Source organism: Solenopsis invicta, chromosome 9, assembly GCF_016802725.1.
Source record: "Solenopsis invicta isolate M01_SB chromosome 9, UNIL_Sinv_3.0, whole genome shotgun sequence".
NCBI classification, from domain to species: Eukaryota; Metazoa; Arthropoda; class Insecta; order Hymenoptera; family Formicidae; genus Solenopsis; species Solenopsis invicta.
The window spans coordinates 16,772,407-16,794,707 of NC_052672.1; the positions used below are offsets into that span (position 1 = coordinate 16,772,407).

At 30.6% G+C, this 22,301-nt stretch overlaps 3 protein-coding genes across 5 annotated transcripts; 1 reads left to right on the forward strand and 2 right to left on the reverse strand.

Annotated features, from left to right (window-relative positions):
* Positions 1-532: 532 nt before the first annotated feature.
* On the reverse strand, positions 533-6,054 carry LOC105201839 (cell cycle control protein 50A). 2 transcript variants are annotated; one of them, XM_011170062.3, is made up of 5 exons: positions 5,878-6,054; positions 5,534-5,664; positions 4,000-4,833; positions 3,624-3,789; positions 533-2,287 (listed from the first exon to the last, which is right to left on the reverse strand). In XM_011170062.3, exons 2-5 carry the CDS (start codon positions 5,583-5,585, stop codon positions 2,239-2,241), a joined length of 1,101 nt encoding a protein of 366 aa, XP_011168364.1. In that variant the 5' UTR covers positions 5,586-5,664; positions 5,878-6,054; the 3' UTR covers positions 533-2,238. The 2 variants fall into 2 exon arrangements, with proteins under 2 accessions (XP_011168364.1, XP_011168365.1); XM_011170063.3 differs by lacking the exon at positions 5,878-6,054 and adding an exon at positions 3,215-3,272 and having other exon boundaries at positions 5,534-5,827.
* Positions 6,055-8,090: 2,036 nt separating this feature from the next.
* Positions 8,091-13,888, forward strand: LOC105207111 (transcriptional protein SWT1). Of its 2 annotated transcripts, none has more exons than XM_039453332.1 (13): positions 8,091-8,207; positions 8,637-9,108; positions 9,672-9,833; positions 9,932-10,182; positions 10,353-10,595; positions 10,682-10,903; positions 10,990-11,223; positions 11,303-11,498; positions 11,578-11,696; positions 11,765-11,922; positions 12,139-12,279; positions 12,389-12,610; positions 13,084-13,888. In XM_039453332.1, exons 2-12 carry the CDS (start codon positions 8,751-8,753, stop codon positions 12,606-12,608), a joined length of 2,304 nt encoding a protein of 767 aa, XP_039309266.1. In that variant the 5' UTR covers positions 8,091-8,207; positions 8,637-8,750; the 3' UTR covers positions 12,609-12,610; positions 13,084-13,888. The 2 variants fall into 2 exon arrangements, with proteins under 2 accessions (XP_039309266.1, XP_039309265.1); XM_039453331.1 differs by having other exon boundaries at positions 8,096-8,526.
* Positions 12,834-20,938, reverse strand: LOC105205010 (phytanoyl-CoA dioxygenase-like). Its single transcript, XM_039453274.1, is given in 8 exon segments — positions 12,834-13,487; positions 13,643-13,793; positions 13,899-13,993; positions 13,996-14,011; positions 14,258-14,401; positions 16,512-16,649; positions 16,730-17,014; positions 20,825-20,938. Coding segments are annotated over 8 exon segments (1,362 nt in total). The 3' UTR covers positions 12,834-13,068.
* Positions 20,939-22,301: the final 1,363 nt, after the last annotated feature.

A 22,301-nucleotide genomic window follows, 5' to 3' on the forward strand; every position in this document is an offset into this window, starting at 1 on the left:
GGATTTAGAAGGAGGGGATGAGTTCGAACTCTGATCACTTGATCAGTGATTAATTAACCGAGATTCATTTGAGAAGAGACGAGATTTCTAACTACACGATTCGCCAATTTATTTCCCAAGTTAATTGTTGATTAAGTTGATCGAAATTTAAACTAATCATCGAAGGCTTTCAAATATGATTTTTTTATCAAGCCAAGTTCGAGCCAGGTTCGAGTTAGAATTTTCTTTTTTACAAAGCTCTCGAAAAATAGAACCTGAAAAATTATGGTTTAGAAATAAATTTCCATCTTTAATTGAAAGCGTAATTACAAATTCTTATTCATTAATCGTTAATTAACAATTTGAATTAATGTTTCATAGATTTGTTTTACGAATCTGTGTTTGAAAATCTTTATTTAATCTTAATATCGTTATTATTAAAAAATATCTATCTAATTTCTAAGTATTTATTGTATTATTATCTATAATTTTAGATAATTATAAACAATTATAATCGTATGTGCTTGAAAAAATATTAGAAAAAAAGGATATTGTTTCTGATTTTTTAATCATTTCCCTTTATTATGTTCACAGTAGACTAGATTGATTTTACATTGTAATCTGACCTCAGTAATCCGTTTCTACACTGTTATAAAGTAATTGTAATTATAATACACTGTCTTAATTATGTCGCTCAATATACATACATATCTAGTTAAGGCACAATAAATCAAAATTGCACTCAGAAAAAATTCTGAGGGCAACACTGTTTCTCTCAAATTAATTAAAAATTTATACAGATACGTAATTCAAGATTATTATTCAAATGCTATTATTTAAAAACGCATCGCCAATTTAAATACCTTTATAAACCATTATACACAGAGCATCAATATTGGTTGATTAATAATTAATTTCAATAGTATCAGTCATTTTAATAAATCATTTGTTAAAAAAACATTGAAAACATGCATATTTATATATGTATAGTTATTAACTATTTTGTAACGCAATTAATTTCCGTGAACACAATATTCTATATCTCCTACAAGTATACCTCATATTTTCAAGACATTTAGAAATTACAAGTGCTTGATAGACACAAGTTTGCAGAATATATAATTTTTTACGCAATAAATATTAATCTTCAAGTAACAGCATTAATAATGGTTTCCTTCATAAAATACAACAATCTAAAGAGGATTTTGCTCGTGTGCATTTTGAAGATATTTTTCTCAATGATATTAAATAAATTACATTAAAGTTACTTTTGCATTGGTATGTCAAAATTAAACGAATAAAACTCCACAAAAGAGAAAAGCAACTTTATGACTGTTGAATCATACGAAGCCACTGTGAGGAAACATTTAATTTATATTTAATTTCTATATCTTTATAACTTCAAGATTTAAAATAGAAAGTTTAGTTCTAAATCAACAACTGTAAGATAAGTGCATCAACAAATGCAACAAACGCATTGTTTAATTCAAAAGATTATTTTACGAAAAATTCACTATCTATAAATGAAATATTTTAAAACATTTGGTTTCAGCATTGTGTAATCATTTATATAATACTTTCGTCCACTTTGCTGATATATAGCATTTCATAACAGGATATTCACAACTTAATTAAATATTGACAGCAACAGCTACTTACTTGTCAATTAAGACTGAAATAATTAATTAGAGAGACTCCATTTGAAGGTTACGATATAAGTCTAAGAATATATAATTCAATTATGAAAATCTTATTATGCATGCTATACATATAACAATACTAAAACTTAATTAAAAATGTTTTTTAACTCGAAAATAGTATCTAATTTTTTTGCGTAAACAATCACCTAGAGTAATTTTTCACCTTTTTCTTATCATTATTATTAGTTGCATTTGTACATTATTGATTATTTTACAATTGAATATTTGAGATCATTATATACATTTATTAAATATCTTCTAAAAAAAAGTAAGTAGAAATAAAAATATAGGTATGGATATTCGATCAGTAAACCAAACTATTAATTCATATATTTTTATCAATATTATTTTTTTGTTACTGGAGTGTAAAAATCTCTCCGGGTGATTATTCTCGAGTTAAAAGATAACCATCTTTTAAATAAGAAATTTTTGATTGATTTGTTACTTTACTGCATTAATCATATCTTCGTTTATGATTGACAAACGAAAATCAATATTATCAAAAAATTCATTCGTCCTACGGTAATCTATAATCATGTTCATTTCAAACGAATCGTTCCTAATGATGATATTCCGTAGTTGGAGTCACATTGATCATGTCGGCGGTGCTAAAAAAAGATATATGCATGTGATAAATGTGAAAAAAATGTACGCACGACTTTTCAATTTACTAATCAAATTAAATTTAACAATGAAATAAAACGAAGCATAGAAAAAATTAAAATGCTTTGAAATGTAATGATACGCGTAAATTAAAAATATACTCATTGTCAACTTTCGATAAATGTTTTCTTTTCTTTTTTCAAGACATGCGACATGCTTTTTATAATATACATCTAAGTTAAAATTGAATCAAACTTAGTTTCTTATCAATAAATTCGTTACGAATTTCTATAATAATTTTGTTAATTTTTTGAGATATTGAAAGTATTTAAATTTTTACTTAATTCTGTGCCAATACACAAACACACAAACAAGTGCATTTAAATTTAATTTTTAAAAATGTGCATTCAAACATATATCAGACATGAAAACACAAAACAAGCACATAATGAAATTACTTGGACAAACAGTTATAATTAGTATTTTTCAATTTTACATTTATATATATATATATATATATAAATGTAAAATTGAATATATATCATTATTTTTAAACAATTATATCATATAATTATATAATAAAATTCAATAGCGTTATATAGAAATTATTTTTATCTATTGTTTAATATAAAAAAGAAATTGCATACGATAGCATTCTAAAAACAAATATTCCATTCTTCTGAGAAACAACAGAAAAAATGCACACACATTCTGACAAAGCATACAATATACCAAATATGACCAGTCGAACTAATTATTAGTTTTCTTTTCGTAATAAAATATTGGTGATATATTTTATACAATTTTTTTATTTTATACTAAGTTACAAATTATAAGGACAAAACATTGTCCGATTGGTCATATTTTATTAAGACAACCTTTTAAATGTCAATTGTAAAGGATAGACATAACACAGTATCACAAACACTTACAAGAACATACATGGGTGCCCTAAGAATACTTTCTTGTAGTCGTCTTTACATTAGTTTGCTGTATAACACATACATGTATCAGATATTATATTATCAACTGTTATAAAGTTAAATATGTGTCTCTGTGTCAACCTGACTTGAGAGATTGTTTAATATGTAAAACACAAGTGATTATATTGTTTAAGATTGACACACATTAATCGTGCATCATTAATATTGCATATAATTTAAGTACATTTGTAAACATTAAAGATATTAACATATATCTTAGTTTTATATGATTATGTTCAATAATTCATGTAGATGGTTCCTTCACCACATAGAAGATGTTATTAAATAGAATATTTTATATGTTTATTGTTTATATAGATAGATAAGAGTGAGAGATATATATGAGTATATCAGTTACCTTTTAGAACATTTAATATGTATAATGAGTAGTGCTACACCTAGCAATAAGCACAAGCTCCCCACGACAATATAAGCATAACCAAGGAAGGGATTCTTTCCTCCCAAAAGAGAAGTTGTACTTAAGATCATCTTTTTCTTTCCATAGAAGGAGGTAACAGAAAATGCTGAAAAAATTCCAAAACATTATTTAAGTTTTCTCATTATGTTTGTTTCAATAACATACAAGTGAAAAATATCAAATATATGAAAGAATCTTTAATTCATTTTTCATTTTCAAATACCAATCAGTAAATCTTGATTTTATTTATTATTTTAATTTTTTTAGATTATTCTTAATCTTTTAATTCATGTTTCATTTTACTTAAATTACTTACAATATGTAACTCTAAGAGAGTAATTTCCTGCAAGTAGACCATTTTTAAAGCCCTCTTGAGAATGATCGATTCTACGATAGAGTTTTCGGAAAGTAGGCAATGCTGCAGTTCTCATCCATACAATTAAATCCTCATTCTGGAATCCATTGTTATCATCATTAAAGGGATCCAAGTCCCAAATGTTTTTACTCCAGTTCTTAGGGCTTTCAAAATCCTTGAATGCTTCCTTCAGATTGCCCTTAGTGTGTTCTGGATTTCTAAATTTGATATTTTTATCAGATGGCCAAGCTATACCGGTTCTTAGTAATGGTACAAAATCTTTATGAGTAAAGGACCACAGTGTCAGGTTATCATTAAAAAGTGAATTTGCAATAGCACCACATGGGGCAATGGGTTTTGTTGTGCCATTTACTTCTTTGTAGGCAAAAGGTTCGCAGTCATTTGAGACTAACAAATTCTCATGATCTAATTTTCCCAATAGTTGATTGTCATCTCGAGATTTCACATATCTACGGTGATTTTGATAGAAGTTTGTCAGGCCATAATACATGTAAACCTTGCCCTCAAAATCCGTAGGTAATTGGAAATCTATTTTGCATTCACAGGTATTGTTTGGATCCTCTGCAATCACATCTGCACACCTCTTAGATCCTGGATTGCTAGAGATGCAGTTAGTGTAATCTATAATGTGTTCTTTAACCTCGTCAGAAAAGTAAAGTAATCCTATGCCCACTGGTATAAATGCAATTCCTATCACAAAAAACGTCGGCAGAACTGTACCAGCTGTGAGTATTGGTTGCCAGGCTGGTAGTCGTTGTTGCTTGAATGCGCTATCTGTGTATGGCAAAATTAAATCATATGTATTACAAATATATTTCTAAAAATATATAACATATAAAGTAATTTCATATTTTTCTTTGTATATGATTTTTTCTCATTGCATATTGTACTAGTATTTCTTGGTAATAGAAAATAATGATAAGATATATAGAAGAGAATTAAATTTATTCACATAATAAGCAAACATGTGTTCATAATTTTTTATCTATAAATATTCTTGTATGACCTCTTAAGCTTTTCTATTACTTTCTATAATAAAATATTTTAATTTTGTTTAGATGGAAAAATAATTATTAAATAAAAGTACTAAAATGTGCATACAAAAACTAAGAAATTTTATAAACTGTGCATAGGACCTTGTTCATAAAAACTAATTGATATCAATTGATATGTGATCTTGTAACTAAATCTCCTTTCTAATTTTTGACTTGAAAAACAGATAAAAGACCAACTAAGCTTTACTCAATTTTACCAGAAATAAGTAACTAACCAAGAAGAAAAGGTTTGCAACATATTATGTAAATAAGCATAAATTCAGAAAAATGCGCAAAATTATCCCGATATCATCAATCAGTCATCAAGCAAAATCGTCGATATTGTCGGAGGTATAATACTACGAAAACTCGTCGATAGTTACATCAGGACCTTTCAGTCTTTTGCTTTATGATTTTTTAATAACCGTTGTAATGCTCACCCGACGGTTTTTTTGTTTTAGGCACCGTATCGACCTCGCTGATAGACGTCATAATTTCACGACACGACTTTTTCTTCTTAGCTTGGCCTTTGGATTTTCGTTTTCAGAGTACTTGACAAGTCTCGGTAACTCTAGTACCAAAACGATAAATATGTCATACGTCATTTACTGCGAATCCATTCGTTAGTAACTGTTTTCATTAGACGAAAAAGTAAAGGTTGCTACACATCCAATAAAATAAACTTTCCACACATAAAATGAAATAAATAAATAAATAAACGCGAGAAAAAAGAAAATACGAAAAGTGTAAAAAATTGGATAATTATCCAGAATACGCCCACTACCTTCGATTTTTACGAAATTTTAGGCTCATTCGACGCGTTTTCGCACGAAACGAACGTATCTGGCAGGAAAAAGTATTGCTCTGCCCCGCAAACGAGATATTAAGCATTAAAGTTGACGATTATTGAGGTTAAGAAACTTGTCATCTTCTTTGGGGGGCCTTGAATATCAGACTACGAAGGAGTCTCAAAACTTGTCATCACCGACGTAATGTAAGGAACTAATTAGAACTGATCATGCGCTATGACCCAAATGTGTATACAAAAAGTGCACGAATTTGAAATGTACGAATAAATATTCTTCAATTACACAAATTCTCTGCTTTAAAATACAAATTTTCTTTTATAATTGTTGTGTTCTTGATTTGTGTTTTTATAGTAGAGTATAGATTATTATTTAATTATTTTAATTTATTGTTATTTAATTATAAACGATTTAATAGATATATTCATTTATCATTGGACTCGTTATTGAAATCTTTCGCTGGTAAAAATGAGCAAAGGCTTCTACACAAAGTTTCATTGTAAAATAACATTTTATTAAATTGTTGCTAAAATCTTTTATTTTACTAAACTTAAATTTTTAAACGTTTCTTTCAATGTTACGTAGGACGAGATAATAATTTTTTAATAAAAATTATTTTTATTATACATATTGCAAGAAAAATAAATTATAACTAAATTTAATTATAATTTAATTATTAATTGATTTAATTATTAAATTATAATTTAATAATTAAATATGCATTTTTTAAGATCGCTTAAAAAAATCAATAAAAGTTGTTAGAAGATGTGTCGATAAATATGGTAGACGAGAATTAGGTCTTGCAGTGTTCGAAGTACTGGAAAATATTGTGTCTGAAATATTAGGGATCATTAGGAAAGCAGAATAGGCAAGGAAGTTGCCCAAAGTACGTGGTATGAATCTCATATCGGTGCGCTGATTGGTCAGCGTCATTAAGACGGGGGCGTCTCTATCCCTTATATACCGACGTGCTGATTGGTTAACGTCTTCGAGACAGGGGCATCCCTATCACTCCCATACCAACGCGCTGGATTGGTCGGCGCCGGGAAGCCATCATTGTAGGTTTAGCCAATACCGCGTAGCCTTTCTGTCTATGGAGTGGGGATTATTCTACCTCTAAATCCAGTAAACCTACTCGCTAATTCTGTACTCCTAATAACTCTGACGATTTTTCGAGCTGTTTAATCGGACGGACGACGCCATTTCTCCGATGTTAGAGCTGGTTTATGCAGGCCGTAACTGTAATTGGCCAATCATAGTCGATTATTCTTCTATAAATCGACTATGATTGGCCAATTCTTACGATTACGACCTGCATAAACCAGGCTTTACTTCCTCTTGTCGTAATTTACTTTCCTAATAACTTTGATGAATTTTCGAAGCTTTGAGAGGCACATGCAACATGTTCTAATAAAGGGATCTTTTTATTTGACATTTAATACTATATTGAAAAAATTGTTTAATTACGTTTAAACTTTTTTTTTATTATTATTATGAAATCATTCTTTGTCCTCTTTAATTTTGTTATTTTATTTGTGTAAAGAAATTTGAAATTGTATAAAATCAGGATTAAAGTTAATATTTTTTTAAACTAAATTAAACTGAAGTTAATAGCCTACAAAACTAGTTAATAGCCTACAAATTAATTTGAGTTTTATAAAGAAATTAAGAATACTACACCACTTGCGTTGAATGATCAATTAAGCATAGAATAAATTTATATTTTATTGTACTTAGACGTTTAGCAACGCCAAGTTTTTGTACTTTACAAATTTGCAATGGTCGGATTTTTGCAATTTAATAACAGAAAAAATATAAAACATTTATAGAAAAAATCATGAAAGACATTACCGACGAGAAATATGGACATTGGCTACATAGTTCAATGTTCATACTTTATAGACATCAATATAAGAAACGCTTCGAAATAAAGTTGTACCTAAAATCGTGTCCGCTCTTAGGTTTGCCTTTGTTTATACATTCAGGTATTAAAAACAAAATCAAAGATTCATACACATGGTATGTATGTACACCCAAGGACTTTGATTCTGTCCATGGGGAAATTTTCCAAACTGAGAAGTCACCACTTTCTACATACTTGCAGTTCATGATTAATAAAATGACTAGAGCTTATTGGTCGTTACGTTAATCATGAAGTGTAAGTATGTAGAAAGTGGTGACTTCTCAGTTTGGAAAATTTCCCCATGGACAGAATCAAAGTCCTTGGGTGTACATACACAGATGTAAAATTGTTTTGTGTGAACGCATTCAATGATGCAGGTCACGTGTGCATCTAACACAGTTATATGTATGCACACATATATATACATACATACATAATCGTGTCACGCGTCAAGTCGTAAAGGTTCTTTCCATAGAATTTTGTTTTGGTCGTTCTTCATTCATATCATCGAAGGACAATTGAGTATCGTGTGACGTACTTGGTATGGTTTTCGTACCAAATTTTTCGCTATAAAACGCTATATCTTTTCAATATGCTAAAGCATAAATTACCAAATGATTGGATAACTGTCAACTCTAAAACTCATCCAGATAGAATATATTACTTCAATGTAAAAACAAATCAATCTTCGTGGAAAGAACCGACGTTGGACGAGACTGATAAAGTATTTTACTTTCTATTTAATTTATTTTTTTGGGAGGAATATTAAGTTTTTGCTTTGTATCATTATTCCAATTTTTAAAGTCTTAATTCTGTGAAATGTTTGTTGTATAGATTTCTTCAGTTAAACGCACAATTCACGAAAAAGGAAAACATCGCGATGTAGTGACAGCCAAGCATAATATTGAGGAACAAGACACCTGTCAACAAGGTTCACATAATAAAATTATGGACATCTCAAAAATGAAAGCTGTTGGTACAAAAGCGTTGCAGAGATTAGGTTCTGGGAATAAATCTTCGATATCAGAAGCTCCATATACGAGACCAGTAGGAAATATAAATAAGATTTCTTCTCCAAGAGTCTCTGCCTTAAAGAATAACAAGAATGATAAATCAATTACACCTCGGAATAAAAGTAGTAAAGTAACGTTCACACCACAAATGAGTGTCCATCGTGATAAACGAGAGCAGAGAAATTCAATATCTAGTAAAACTAAAACGCTAAAGGAAGATTCTAAAAATAAGCAGCAAGATTTGAATATGTCAAATCAGAAGCCAAAACAAAAGAAAAATCAAAATGTTTCAAGTAAGTGCAATTGTATAGATTTATATTTAAGTAATAGACTTATATATCATTATTGTGTGTAGAGAATAAGAATTAATTTTGTTAAAGCACAAATATTAATCGAAAAGCCTTGCAGGTCATAGATTTTAACACTGATATTTATTGTGTGATTTTATATGTATTTTAAGTTCACAAAACTGTACACCAAATAACTTTTTGGTCTTAAAACACAGTTCTAAGTTGAACAAATAATAACATTATGATATTAAATTGAAACTCATTGCCAGTTTAATAATAAGTGACACTAACAAGCATCTAAATGTAAGAACCTTTTCCTACTCTCAAAAACTGTACAGACTTTGAATATAAACAAATAATAGGTTATGTAAAGTAACCCATTATATATTTAATTTGTTGAGAAAAATAATACCTCAATCACTGAAGCATGTGAAAATGTATATAAAATCACACAATAAATATTAGCATCAAGATCTAGCTGTGATCTATAAGGCTTGTATTTAATATTTGTGTTTTCACATATAAGTTAATGCTTTTTATTTCACATGAATTAATTTTATGTTTAGGAGAAAAACAAGGAAAATCGTTTAAAAAAAACTTGGCAAAAGAACGTATGGAAAAATTAAGGAAAAATTTAAGTATTGATAAAGAAAAATTTAAGGAAATGTGTCAGACCAATTTAGTTAACAAGAAAGTTCCACAAAAGTCCAACAGATTACCAGTTTCCAGTAGGCATACGAATTTTTTACATTTTATGCTTTCAATGAAGTTTTGAGATATTTGTTCATACTTTCTAGTAATTTTATACATTGCTTTACATTTGCAGGTAGCTTAGGATCGACATGTGTTTATAAAAATGCTGATGTACGACTTAAGAAATTACATAACAGAATCATAAAAGATGTAATATATGAAAAAAATATTACATTAAATAATGATAAATCACAAAGTCAACCTAGTAATGAACCAGTTATCGAAATTATGACAGATGATAAATTAATAGAAAAGGCTAAGCAAGAAGTTTTGTACGAAGAAATGGATTGGGAACCAATGAAAGATGAAGAAATTGCACTAGAGGTATTAGTTTAATTGAAACCTATTAAATAATTGTATAGGTAAAATTTACCATATGAATATGGTCACTATAATCATGTATCTTCAACGCTGAATATTTTTTTTTTATGTAAAAGTTATGAAAAATATAATTTCTTGATACATTTCGTATTTTTATATTTTGTTTTATATAGGTGGAAGTTGTCAGAACACAAATTGATAGAGAAAATTATATGGCTAAAACAAACTGTATATCAGAAAATATTGCAGAATTGACACAACTTAATGAAATGAAGTCGCATGAAAAAGGTCCACTTTACATTGTTGTCGATACAAATGTATTTCTATCAAATCTCGAGATTATTGAAGAAGCAAAAGATGCGACATTTAAAAATTATCCACGTCCATTTATCGTAATTCCTTGGACAGTAATATGCGTAAGTATAATGTATAGTATAATGAAAATTCTGCTGTATCTGTGAAAGTTTTAACATGTTTTTTATCTGAACACTTTTTATAACAGGAATTAGATTATTTTAAAGACAACAAATCGAAATATGAATTATCGATTAAAGCTAGAAAAGCGATTTCTTTCATCCATAATCAATTTTCTTCTAAACACCCACGTGTAATAGGACAAACACGAGATCAGGCAAAGAAAAACAAAGAAGATTTTTCTATTGATTGTCCAGATGATGAGATTCTCCAATGTTGTTTACAGATTCATCAATTACAAAAATCAGTAGTAAGTTGTCTTTTTGTTGTATGATATGTATGTATATGTCATTAATGAATAAAACTACTACACTTGTTTTTATTTTGCATATGTAGATCTTGTTATCTTATGACAAAAATCTATGCACTAAAGCGATGATATATAATATACGGATATTGGGACGTAACGATCCTCTTGAAAATATAGATGATTTAAATACGAATAGTTATAGGGTAATCAACCATTTGAATGAAGTTTCTGTTGAAAATTCTGTTTTCAACGAAGAATTACATTTCTCGGATGATTTTTTTGAGAATATAAAGTTGATTTTAACCAACTTTTTATCAACGGTATGCATCATATCAATCATATATTGGATTACGAGTTCTCAATTTTCATGAGCTTATATATCAAATAATTTTATTTCAGATCATCACGAAACAAATGTCAGAGATTTATGGGGAAACGGAATGGAAGATATATGTTATTATAAAGCCACCATGGACTGCTGTAACTGCATTAAAGTGTGCTGTAAAACATTGGATTGCCGCTATTAACGAATCGTTCCAAAGATGTGCTGAACGTATTTTAAAAGAATTACTTGACGCTTTTGTACATGTACCAGGTATATTTACACACATGTAATATAAAATTACATGTAAGTACATTTTATAACTTTAACTTACTCTCGATGCTTCTTTCAGTTGGTGGCAGAAAATTACGAGATGTAGAATATATTTTAGAAAAAAGCAGCGATTTAGTACAAGCGGTCAATATGGATAAACATTATGATCTCATGACAGAAACCTTCAATGCTATTACAGTAATATTTTTTTACGTATTGAATACATTATTATTGTAGGATAGAAAAGTAAAAATTGATACTTTTAGGAACTCAAACAAAAATGTACGAAATGTATCACTAATATAGACAAGAAAAAATTACATGAAAAAATAGGCATTGCTAAAAACATTCAAGAACAAGAAATGAGAGCAGAGAAAGTATTTCAGTGCTTTCATCAGATCTATGATTATGCGCGTAACATTTGGTAAGATTTTAAATACATAACATCTCTCTCTCTCTCTCTCTCTCTCTCTCTCTCTCTGTATATATATATATATATATATATATATGAAATTTTACATGCATAAACAAAGTGTATTATTACTGTCATGCAATGTAATGCAAATGTGATATGCATATTAATAAGAATACTGTCATTTTTTTGTAATCTTTACATTCTTAAATATTATTTTTATGATAGTGGTTTAGCATGTAACAGTGCGGGAATGGCATATTCTTTTACCTTCAAATCTGTAAATCTACCTACATCACCAACATATTTACAAGGTTTGAAATCAGAAATTACCAGAAAAGTGACTGATTTAACACAGAATCTAAATAAGTAAGTTATAATCGTGCCAATCTACTTTGATAATATATATTGACTGATTTAACTATGTCAAACTATTTTCTCTTATATTACATATATTTATACAATTTTTTTGTGATAGGTTACTCATGCAAGATGACAATTCTATAAAACATCAGATGTTACTTAATTTACAGCAAAATTTAAATACATTTTTGCCTGATTCAGAGAGAGTAACATTTGATGTAACAGCTTTGGATGTATATTATTGTGTCAAATTAAAAGAAGAATCATTAAAGACTGGATTGAGACAACTACAAGAATTAACTTCGAATTTCTCCGCGCTAGCTACTCATACATAATTGTTTGTATTTTGTAATTTATATTTATAATATTTAACAAAATTTAAGTTATTACAAAGATGTAGATACATTTATTATATTAAATAATATTTATGTGAAAATATAAAAATTTTAATTTTATAAGGGTAAAAATTTAATGAAAATTGTGTGATGAAATTGTGATTTTTAGTAAAAAAATATTTTATAACTACATTTTGGCATTTTCATTTGAGAAAAAAATATCTATGCATTTTGTATACATATATTAATAAATTTAATACAAGTTTCCCAAAAATTTGGCATATTTAATGTTTTCATTGATGCTATCATTATACTTTTGTAGCTATACAAATTGTGAACTTGTTTATTTTTTCTAAACTGTATATAGATTAATGTCATTTTTTTTTATACAGTGAAAAAAGAAAAATATGAAGAATAAAATTATGAAATAAACGATAAATCTTATCATAATACAATATACCTAATTTTTATACAGATTCGGAAAACCTTCGGCAGGTGGTTGAAGCCAATTTTCCTTCGAGTAAGATACATGTTTCGACTCAATCACGTGAAAAGTGTAAGCGTGTCTCGATGTTTTACTCTTGTTTGGATAAGAAAAGTGGACTACTTGGCCGTGGATAAGAATGCAAGTTCCTTTGCGTACTGGCACCGATCTAAAATTACTTAATGGATAGCAAGGCGCCGCTCTGTCGAAGATTAATAACTCTTGAGAATTTGGATCTTTATTTCTCATATAACGCCTATGCACTCCGCTCTGATGAGAACCTGGAGCAATCCATAAGCATCCGTTGTCTAGCGTTGCATCTTCTAGTGCGATCCAGAAACCAACCAGTTTCACCGGCTCGACATGTAAATATGATACATCCTGATTCATTGTAACTGTAAGAAAATAACAATGTGTTCGGGCATAATGCAGTAGTTGTGTTCTATATGCGTACTTGTTATATCATATAAACTTTTATGTATAATGAGTTATATTTATGTAACTTCAGAGTTATAACTCAAGAGTCATAACCCAAAAATTATTTAAGTACCTTCCGAGCCTATTCCAGGATTTTTGTAAATGTACATTGACTGACATACCACTGGTTCCTCGTACTTTAATTGGAAAGCAATTTCTTTGACTCTTTCGTCAAACGTGTATTTTTTGAAAGTAGAGTGTAACCAATGAAGAGCATGGCCTACCTGAAAATTATAGAATTGTTATAAAATAATTGAAATTATTTCAAAATGTATGTTTGCAGGAATTAATTTAATTTAAAAAAACGGCTTTTTTTAAAGATAGTTTACTTTGTTTAACTATACTCTTGGATGAACCTTCAGTTTCCCATCTTCTGCCAGAGCTTCAGACTCGAAAAAGACACTTATTTTATTAGCACTATCCAAAAATACTTGTCCTTATTCTGAAACAAGGTATAATCATTATTTTCGTTAACGAATTAGTATCGAGTCTCATTTATATAAATACATTCCTGAAAGATATCAAAATTAGTAAAAATATTGTAGTTCTATTTTTATTTTTTTCTGATAAAAGTCATCTTCAAGTATTTACAAGAAACATCACCATTGGCTGATTTAAAATCAATGAATATTACGCTTTACGATTTTAAGTCTCATAATTGCTTATATTCCTGTACATGTCATATTACCTGTTGTAATTGTATCGTATCGAATATTTTTCGTTCTGACTCAGGTGGCAATTTATTTGTAAATTCTTCTCCGCAAGCTTTCAATTCTTCAATTTCCTCCGGTCGGAAGAAGTCCTCCAAAACGACATAGCCATTTCTATGAAACTTAATTTAATTGCATAATTAATGTATTGATGATATTCTCATATATATATATGTATATAATTAAGCAAGAAAAAAAGAGTTTTAAATCATTGGTATCCTGCACATCCTTTCTTTTGTCTTTCCTTTGAAATATGTTATTTACTATTACTAGCTATAATTTTTCTAAACATTTTTGTTTAATAAACAACCATACAAATATTTTCTAGAGACATTAAAAAGTATATGTAAGAGTCACGATGTTGTACACTCATATTGTGTAATAAAGATCCGGAAAAAAGATCTGTATTAAGCGTTAACGTTATTACGATCGGTATCGTGTAGTAAAATTTGAATGAATCTTCCAGGAATCCGAATCATTTATTCGATTTATTGCCGGGATAAGATAAGGATAACCGAAGGCCGCTGGTTCAAAGTTCAGGGAAATTTTCTTTCCGGTCATCTGATCATCTGACCGATCAGTCGTAGTTTCATCACACCGTGATTTTTGCAATAGACTAACTATATAAATAGATTGTGGCCGATAAAGACACCTAAAAATAATTACGGGCATTGCCTGCTTCAAACGGCAAACGAACGCTTCGAGTTCGTTCTGCATTTTTTCCGTTTACGCCCATTGCATTCCGTGATTCGCGCCTTAGCGTCGATCATGCAATCAGATTGCGACGTGTATATATCATCCTTTAAGAAAGCGGCAAATTGTTTTATTAGCCGTTTATTAAGTCCGACACGCTTTACACTTTATGTTAGACGTAAGATTCAGGTTAATCCTCAATGTAAAGAAAAACACATTTATGTCTTTAAATCTAATATATATATTCGTGAAGAAAAATCTACATTTTTCTTAATTATTTGTTCCTTAGTGACTTTGTTTTTTTTTTTATTTGACGCTATTAAGTACCATGTGTGCTTTTAAAGATATATTTTTCTGAATAATTATAATCGGAGATGTTATTTTATTTTCTCAATTGATGCGGATAATTTGTCCAATTTCCAGAAATTTGTTTTTATTACTATCGGTATCATGATATCATTAATGCTTGTAGTTTAAATAAATATGGATAAATAAAATGTTTGCGCAACGCAGAGTATCGTGTATATCGCAGTTTTGTGATTCACGTATCGATATATATATATATATATATATATAAAATCCCACATGTTAGCTGGTAAGTTTTCAAAAATTTCAAGTTCTATCTGATGGTAATTTTCTTCCAAAATATTCAAAATATATTAAAATCTTCTGTTACTATTCATATTAAAGATATTTGTGGAGAATTATTTAAAGAATTGTCACTATTTATTTAAATTAAATAAACCTTCTTATATGATAAAACACGCTGTTTTCCATGTATCAAAAATGAGAGAATTGAAAAACAAGTATGCTTTTTTTTTTTACTAAAACAGTTAATTTTTTCTGTTGTTACATAAAACATATAATAGAGCACTAACATGCCCCTTAAGATTATTAAGACAGGCCGTCTTCAAGGGAGCTATTAAAAGAAAATCATCTAGATATAATACCGATTCAAAACCTTTAGCGCGAAGAAGAGTTACAACTGGGCGCAAAATCTTTGTGACGATGTACGGGGCAGTAGCGAGGCCGAAGAGAAGTGCTGCAAACTCGAAGGTAATCCCCTGGAACTGAAATCTCAGATATTTTCTATGAGAAGGGTGAATCGGCACCGACAAGTATGCGTCCTCTAGGTCTAGCGAGGCCATCTCTACATTAGGGAGCATCAAACGCACCACGGTTCGCCAGTCCTCTAGTTTGAAATGAGGGGGGGGGGAGGATATGAGTATTTAGCTTCTTCAAATTTAGGATAAATCGCATGCCTCCAGACTGTTTTTCAATCAAGAAGTAAGAAGAAAAAAATTGATCCCCTGACGGTTGGACGAAGTAAATGGCTCCTTTCTCTAAGAGCCTTTCAATTTCTATTTTGCAGTACGTATTAACTTTAGACGAAAAACGTGGCTTACTAAGGTGAAAACGCGAAGGTGGTGTTGATGTGAAAGGGATTCTATATCCCCGGATTGTGCTCAAAATTTCTGGATCCGATGTTAGATCTTTCCAGTTAAGAAAATATTCTGCAAGACGGCCTGCAGTTCTTACCAAGTCTAGCGGCAGCGTGAGCAGGAGCGTGAGGTCGATCTCCTGGAGCGACTCTTTATATAGCGAGCCCCTGTCCTGCGAATTGGTTGGTTCGATTGACGAACAGGGGCCTTCGCATTTCCCGACGTCGTCTGCTTCCTAGTCGGCTGATTGTGAGCAGATTGCAGAGAAGCGCCCTTGGAAGCTGTTGGAATGGTTCTAACAAGGCCTTGGGCTACCTTTTCGCACGTCTGCGCGTCCTTGATTTCCTCAACAAACGACGCGCCGAAAAGCCAATCGTCGATTGGCGCGACATCAGCTGTTGACTTACCCAGCAGGTTTAATGCCGGTTTTATGAATGCCCTTCTCGCCAAGGACAGTCTGTACTGTAGGTCAGCTATTAATTGGATCCCTCCGGCCAGTTGACTGTCAAAATCGACTCTTGAAACTTTACTTCCTGGACGTTTGTTACGAATGGCAGAGTGTCTGACTGACCGTAAGCGCTGAATAAAGAGGACATCAAGCTGAAAATGAAACGGGCTTACAAGCAAAAGCTTACGAAATGAGGAAAGAACCGTATAGACAACGCTACATTTATTATATCTGGATTATTATACCATAGAAACTGTCTACTTTGCATAATTGGATTCGCAAATAGTGCCCAGAATATATATTTATATTACATACAAAAATTTTATAATATATGTACATTACACGTGTATAATTAAAATTCAAAGAAGGAATAATGTGAAAGCACATTATTGCTTTAATCATTAGTTATCTTATTTTAATAATTTATTACGTGATTAGGTCCTACGTCATCTTGTCTTAATAATATTGATAAATTTTATCTATTTAACATATTAATAAATAAAACCACTAATTAATAATTAAGAAACAAAGTTAAAAAAATCTTCCTTTTTTTCACAGTATCTTCGTAAAGTTCGGAAGTCACTTCGAGATTAATTTGGATTTGATTCGTGAACGTAGTATCGGCAGAAATGATGTGTGACGAATAATTAACTTAACGTTAATTAGCTTTACTTCTTAACATATAATTATTTTCTTGCGCGACAGTGCAATATCTTTGTGAGGAAACTACACAGTAATCTGAACGATCGCGAATAAATACATGAGATATAAATGTTTGTAACGCTAATCGCTTCACCGAGAATCCCTTGTCCTCTCGTCAGGTAATTGTTTCTCGAATTCTCGGATCATTGGAAAATCAAAAATGTGAGTGTTTCTTCTCGTCGGAAATCCGACGGGACGACACGATTCTCGCCTCGCTCGTCTCGCACAAGCCAGAGCCGCCGGCTCCACTCGGACTTCGCATATCTACGGGCTCACATAGTCATTTGGTGCCATAGACATAGGATCTATAGACCGAGCATTCGAGGAATGGGGGTAAAGTTCTCGCGTGAAAAACTAGAAAGAGATAGCCTGCTTTGGACCACTATTTTGTCTTTGTCTAATGACGCGCGTGGGGGTACAGTAAAGGTAACGAAACTCTCGGTAAGGTTAGCGAAAAAGAAAAGGAAAATGTAAGTGAATGTGAAAAAAGAATGAAGGGGAATTGAAAAGCATTGGAAAAAGTGCCAAAATATAAAATTATATATAATGTAAAATTGTGTATTAAAATTTAAACAATAAAGTATTGAATAAACATTTAAAGCACCTGGCATAATAGTAATAAAAAAATTAACTCTGCTGATCTTTATATATATCTATATATATAATATATGTTATTGATTTTTAAATAAAATGAGTTTTGTGAATTTAGATCTTATTTGTCTAATTTTGTTATTCTTAGAAGCAGCATAATGATGTATACAAAGAGTGAAAAACTTTTCTAAGAGAATACAAATCAGTTGATTTCTATGATCCATCAATGGAGCTTGATTAAAAGCATGTTTCTTTTCAGTAAATAAATCATTTATTCTTAGTTTTACTAATGTTAAATTTATCATTCTTTATTACGTTTGTAGACGTCAAAATATAAAAAAAAAAAACAAGTGAAGATTCCCCACGCGCGTCATTAGACAAAGACAGAATAGTGGTCCAAAGCTTGCTATCTCTTCCACTCCTCGAATGCTCGGTCTATAGATCCTATGTCTATGTTTGGTGCGAGCACCGCGGACGTGTTCAGCGTACAGGTTTAAGATCGCGGGATATTGCCGCCATAACACACAATGAAGGACATTCGCTCACAGGTGAGTCCCACGTAGATATGAGTATTCATGAAAACTACTTTTACATATAGTCTTCCTATACCTTGGAGGAAGATTCAAGGTTGATATGTGAACGATGATTTGATTGATGATGCTGATGACCAAAATCGATTGAAAGTATCATTCCTTGTCAAGATTATTGATTGACTCGTAACATAATAAATTTTTCTTTGTCGGGACGATGAATGCTTTAAACATAGATTTATTATTTTAATATTTATAAAGAATGAAAATTAACGTACAAATATTTTTTGTGATGTTATTGATTAATTTTTTAAACTGCTTTAAATGAGAGAGAGAGAAGAGAGAGAGAGAGAGAGAGAGAGGAGAGAGAGAGAGAGAGAGAGAGAGAGAGAGAGAGAGAAAAGACAGAGAAATATTAATAACAATAATAATGAAATATCCACAAAACATGAAGTGGGAATCTTCATTGAAGTGAAAATACAAACATTAAACTTTTTAATTTATTTACAATAAAATTAGAGAGATATTTTTGATTATTTTGATGATATATTGCAATTACTTTTTATAAAATTCAAATTATTTAACATTACGTTCAGAATGTATATTTTTAAATTTACTACTTGTATTTTTTTTTCTTCAAAAATATTTGAAACATTAAAAAGTTTTGACGTTTCTGTTATATTTTTTTTATCGTTTTATCTATTAATTTAATATATAAATTTTATAGTTCTCTCTCTTTTTCTTTTTCAGTTCTAATATTACATTTACTCAATTAATTTATATAAAATATTTAGAATATATTATATATATATAAATTTATATAGAAAAATTTTGTGCAAACAAAAATCCTCTACGAGACTATTAATGCCACGTAGCAAGGAACATATTCATAACGTTCCTTTAAAAAGAACGAGATGTAGACTCTAATTTTTTTCTCTGCAAGTGATATTCTTAAAGAGAGTTGCAAACTCTCGATTGAAATTCTCGATGATATAACGAGCCCCTATATACCGTTACATCAACAAACCAAGAAACAAGGATACACAATGTAGTCGTTTAATAACGTCACTGGGGTTCATGCCATACGACTGTCATAATCGACCGGATTTCTCAGTTCGGAGGTCAGTCAAGTAATCTATCGTTCCATCGAACGTAATAGCATCAACTCTCGCTGACGACTTAAAATTTCTGTCTTTTGATCTTGTCACATATTTACGAATATATTTTCATGTTTGTTTTATAAAATTTATATCATATATATTTAAATTAATATCTTTAAATTCAATCTCTCTCTACCTTTTTTCTCTTTCTTTCTCAGTTCTTTTGCAACAACGAGAAATAATGTTTCAATAATTTATGACATTAAAAAGATGAAATCGGTACAATCGGTATTTTTTAATATCTAGAATCCAGATATTTTCAAGCAAATTTCTTAAATTATTGCTTTCTAACAAATTTCAATTTATAATTTTAACTCTTTGAATTTTATATATTATAAAGGCTTTCTATTTACAATAAACTGTATACATCTAAAAACAAGATATATAAATATATGTATCTAGTAAAATAAAAATATTAAAAAACATGAATTATTTTTCGTGAAAATTATATATTTTTTCTTACGCCAAAATTGCAACATAAAAATAAAAGAAAATAGTTAAATATTAAATAATTATGCATCTATGTATCATTGCGAAATAATAAGTTATTCTTTTCACGATATATAATTGTTACTTATATAATTATTCTGAAAAATTTTGTATTTAGAAATTAATTGCCTTTGTGGGGCATTTTTATTAATCGTAATTGTAAAATTTTATATAAACGGTGAAGCTAAGGTTTTGTGAAAAAATGTTATCGGATTATATCACTTGACCATTATGATCCGAAGGATATCTTTCTCTCTCTTGACGTTATGAAAATTTGGAAGCTGTTTTTAAATCTCGACAAAGGTGATCAAAGGGCAACGTATCACTGTATAACCTTTATTCTTCTTCCCCGGATTTTGCGCAAAATTATCAATTGGGGCGGAAGGGGTTGTGATCGTTCCGTGGTGGCCATCACAACCTTGGTTCCCTCTTTTTAATCGTTTATTATTTACAGAACCAATTATTCTAAATCCGGCAGACAACTTATTACCTTCTTCTTATAGGAAACATCACCCAGCATCCAGATCTCTTTCCCTGGGGGCAGGGAGGTTATCAGGCAAGCATTTGAAATCAGAGGCGTCCCGCAGCCCGCCATAGATACCATCTTAGCGTCTCTTGCTCAGTCAACGATACGGCAATACTCAGGTCTTTTGCGCGCTTGGTGGGACTTCTGCCACCAGCATGGCTGCACGCTCTTTGCCCCAGAAACCAAAGACGTCCTGCACTTTCTATCGGTTTTATTACATTCAGCTGGATCTTATTTGTCCCTCAACTCAACCAGGTCCGCGGTTTCGCTAATCTCGGAAAACGCAATCGGCAACGACGCCCTTGTGAAACGTTTTTGCAAAGGCGTGATTGAAACTATCTCGTCCAAGATACGATCACATATGGGATCCCTCGCCAGTAATAGCAAAACTCGCCGTCTTTTTTCCACATGAAACCCTCTCGCTTGAAACGCTTACCAAGAAGCTAGTTATGCTGCTAGCACTAGCATCAGGTCAGCGTTGCCAGACCCTGGCAGCTATCCGCGTTTCTCAAATATCTCTTACTGCAGACAGAATTCTTATTCGAATCCCAGATCGCCTGAAGACTTCAGCTCCAGGTCGATCGCAGCCTCTGCTATCTTTTCTCCGTTTCAAAGATCATAATAGCCTATGTATCGTGGAGTTAATTTCCCATTTCTTACAGAGAACTCGCGATATTCGCCCAATGTTTTGTGACTATCTCTTTATCGCTCTTAAACATCCGCACGAAGCGGTGGGAGCACAGAAGATTAGTCGGTGGATTAAAATGACTCTGGTAAACTGCAGAATCAACGATATTTTCTCCGCCCACAGTACGAGACATACCTCGACTTCGTTAGCAACAAAAAAGGGGTTTCAATAAACTTGATAAATCGTGTCCGCTCTTAGGATTGTCTTTGTTTATACATTCAGGTATTAAGAACAAAAATCAAAGATTCATACACATGGTACATACACAGATGTAAAATTGTTTTGTGTGAACGGATTCAATGATGCAGGTCACGTGTGCATCATTGATGTACTAACACAGATATATGTATGCACACATATATACACGTACATACATAAATCGTGTCACGCGTCAAGTCGTAAAATTTCTTTCCATAGAATTTTGTTTTGGTCGTTCTTCATTCATATCATCGAAGGACAATTGAGTATCGTGTGACGTACTTGGTATGGTTTTCGTACCAAATTTTTCGCTATAAAACATATCTTTTCAATATGCTAAAGCATAAATTACCAAATGATTAGATTACTGTCAACTCAAGAACTCATCCAGACAGAATATATTGTTAAAAAAAATAATACCTCAATCACTGAGGCATGTGAAAATGTATATAAAGTCACACAATAAATATTAACATCAAGATCTAGCTATGATCTATAAGGCTTGTATTTAATATTTGTGTTTTCACATATAAGTTAATGCTTTTTATTTCATAT

Excerpts from the sequence above, each read along its gene's own strand:
- LOC105201839 (XM_011170062.3), bottom strand. The coding sequence starts at position 5,585 with ATGACGTCTATCAGCGAGGTCGATACGGTGCCTAAAACAAAAAAACCG. Across the intron at positions 4,834-5,533 it reads TAAAACAAAAAAACCGTCGG|ATAGCGCATTCAAGCAACAA; the intron begins GTGAGCATTACA and ends TGCCATACACAG. Across the intron at positions 2,288-3,623 it reads CATATTAAATGTTCTAAAAG|CACCGCCGACATGATCAATG; the intron begins GTAACTGATATA and ends ATCTTTTTTTAG.
- LOC105207111 (XM_039453331.1), top strand. The coding sequence starts at position 8,395 with ATGCTAAAGCATAAATTACCAAATGATTGGATAACTGTCAACTCTAAA. Across the intron at positions 10,596-10,681 it reads TTCCTTGGACAGTAATATGC|GAATTAGATTATTTTAAAGA; the intron begins GTAAGTATAATG and ends TTTTTATAACAG. Across the intron at positions 10,904-10,989 it reads ATCAATTACAAAAATCAGTA|ATCTTGTTATCTTATGACAA; the intron begins GTAAGTTGTCTT and ends TTGCATATGTAG.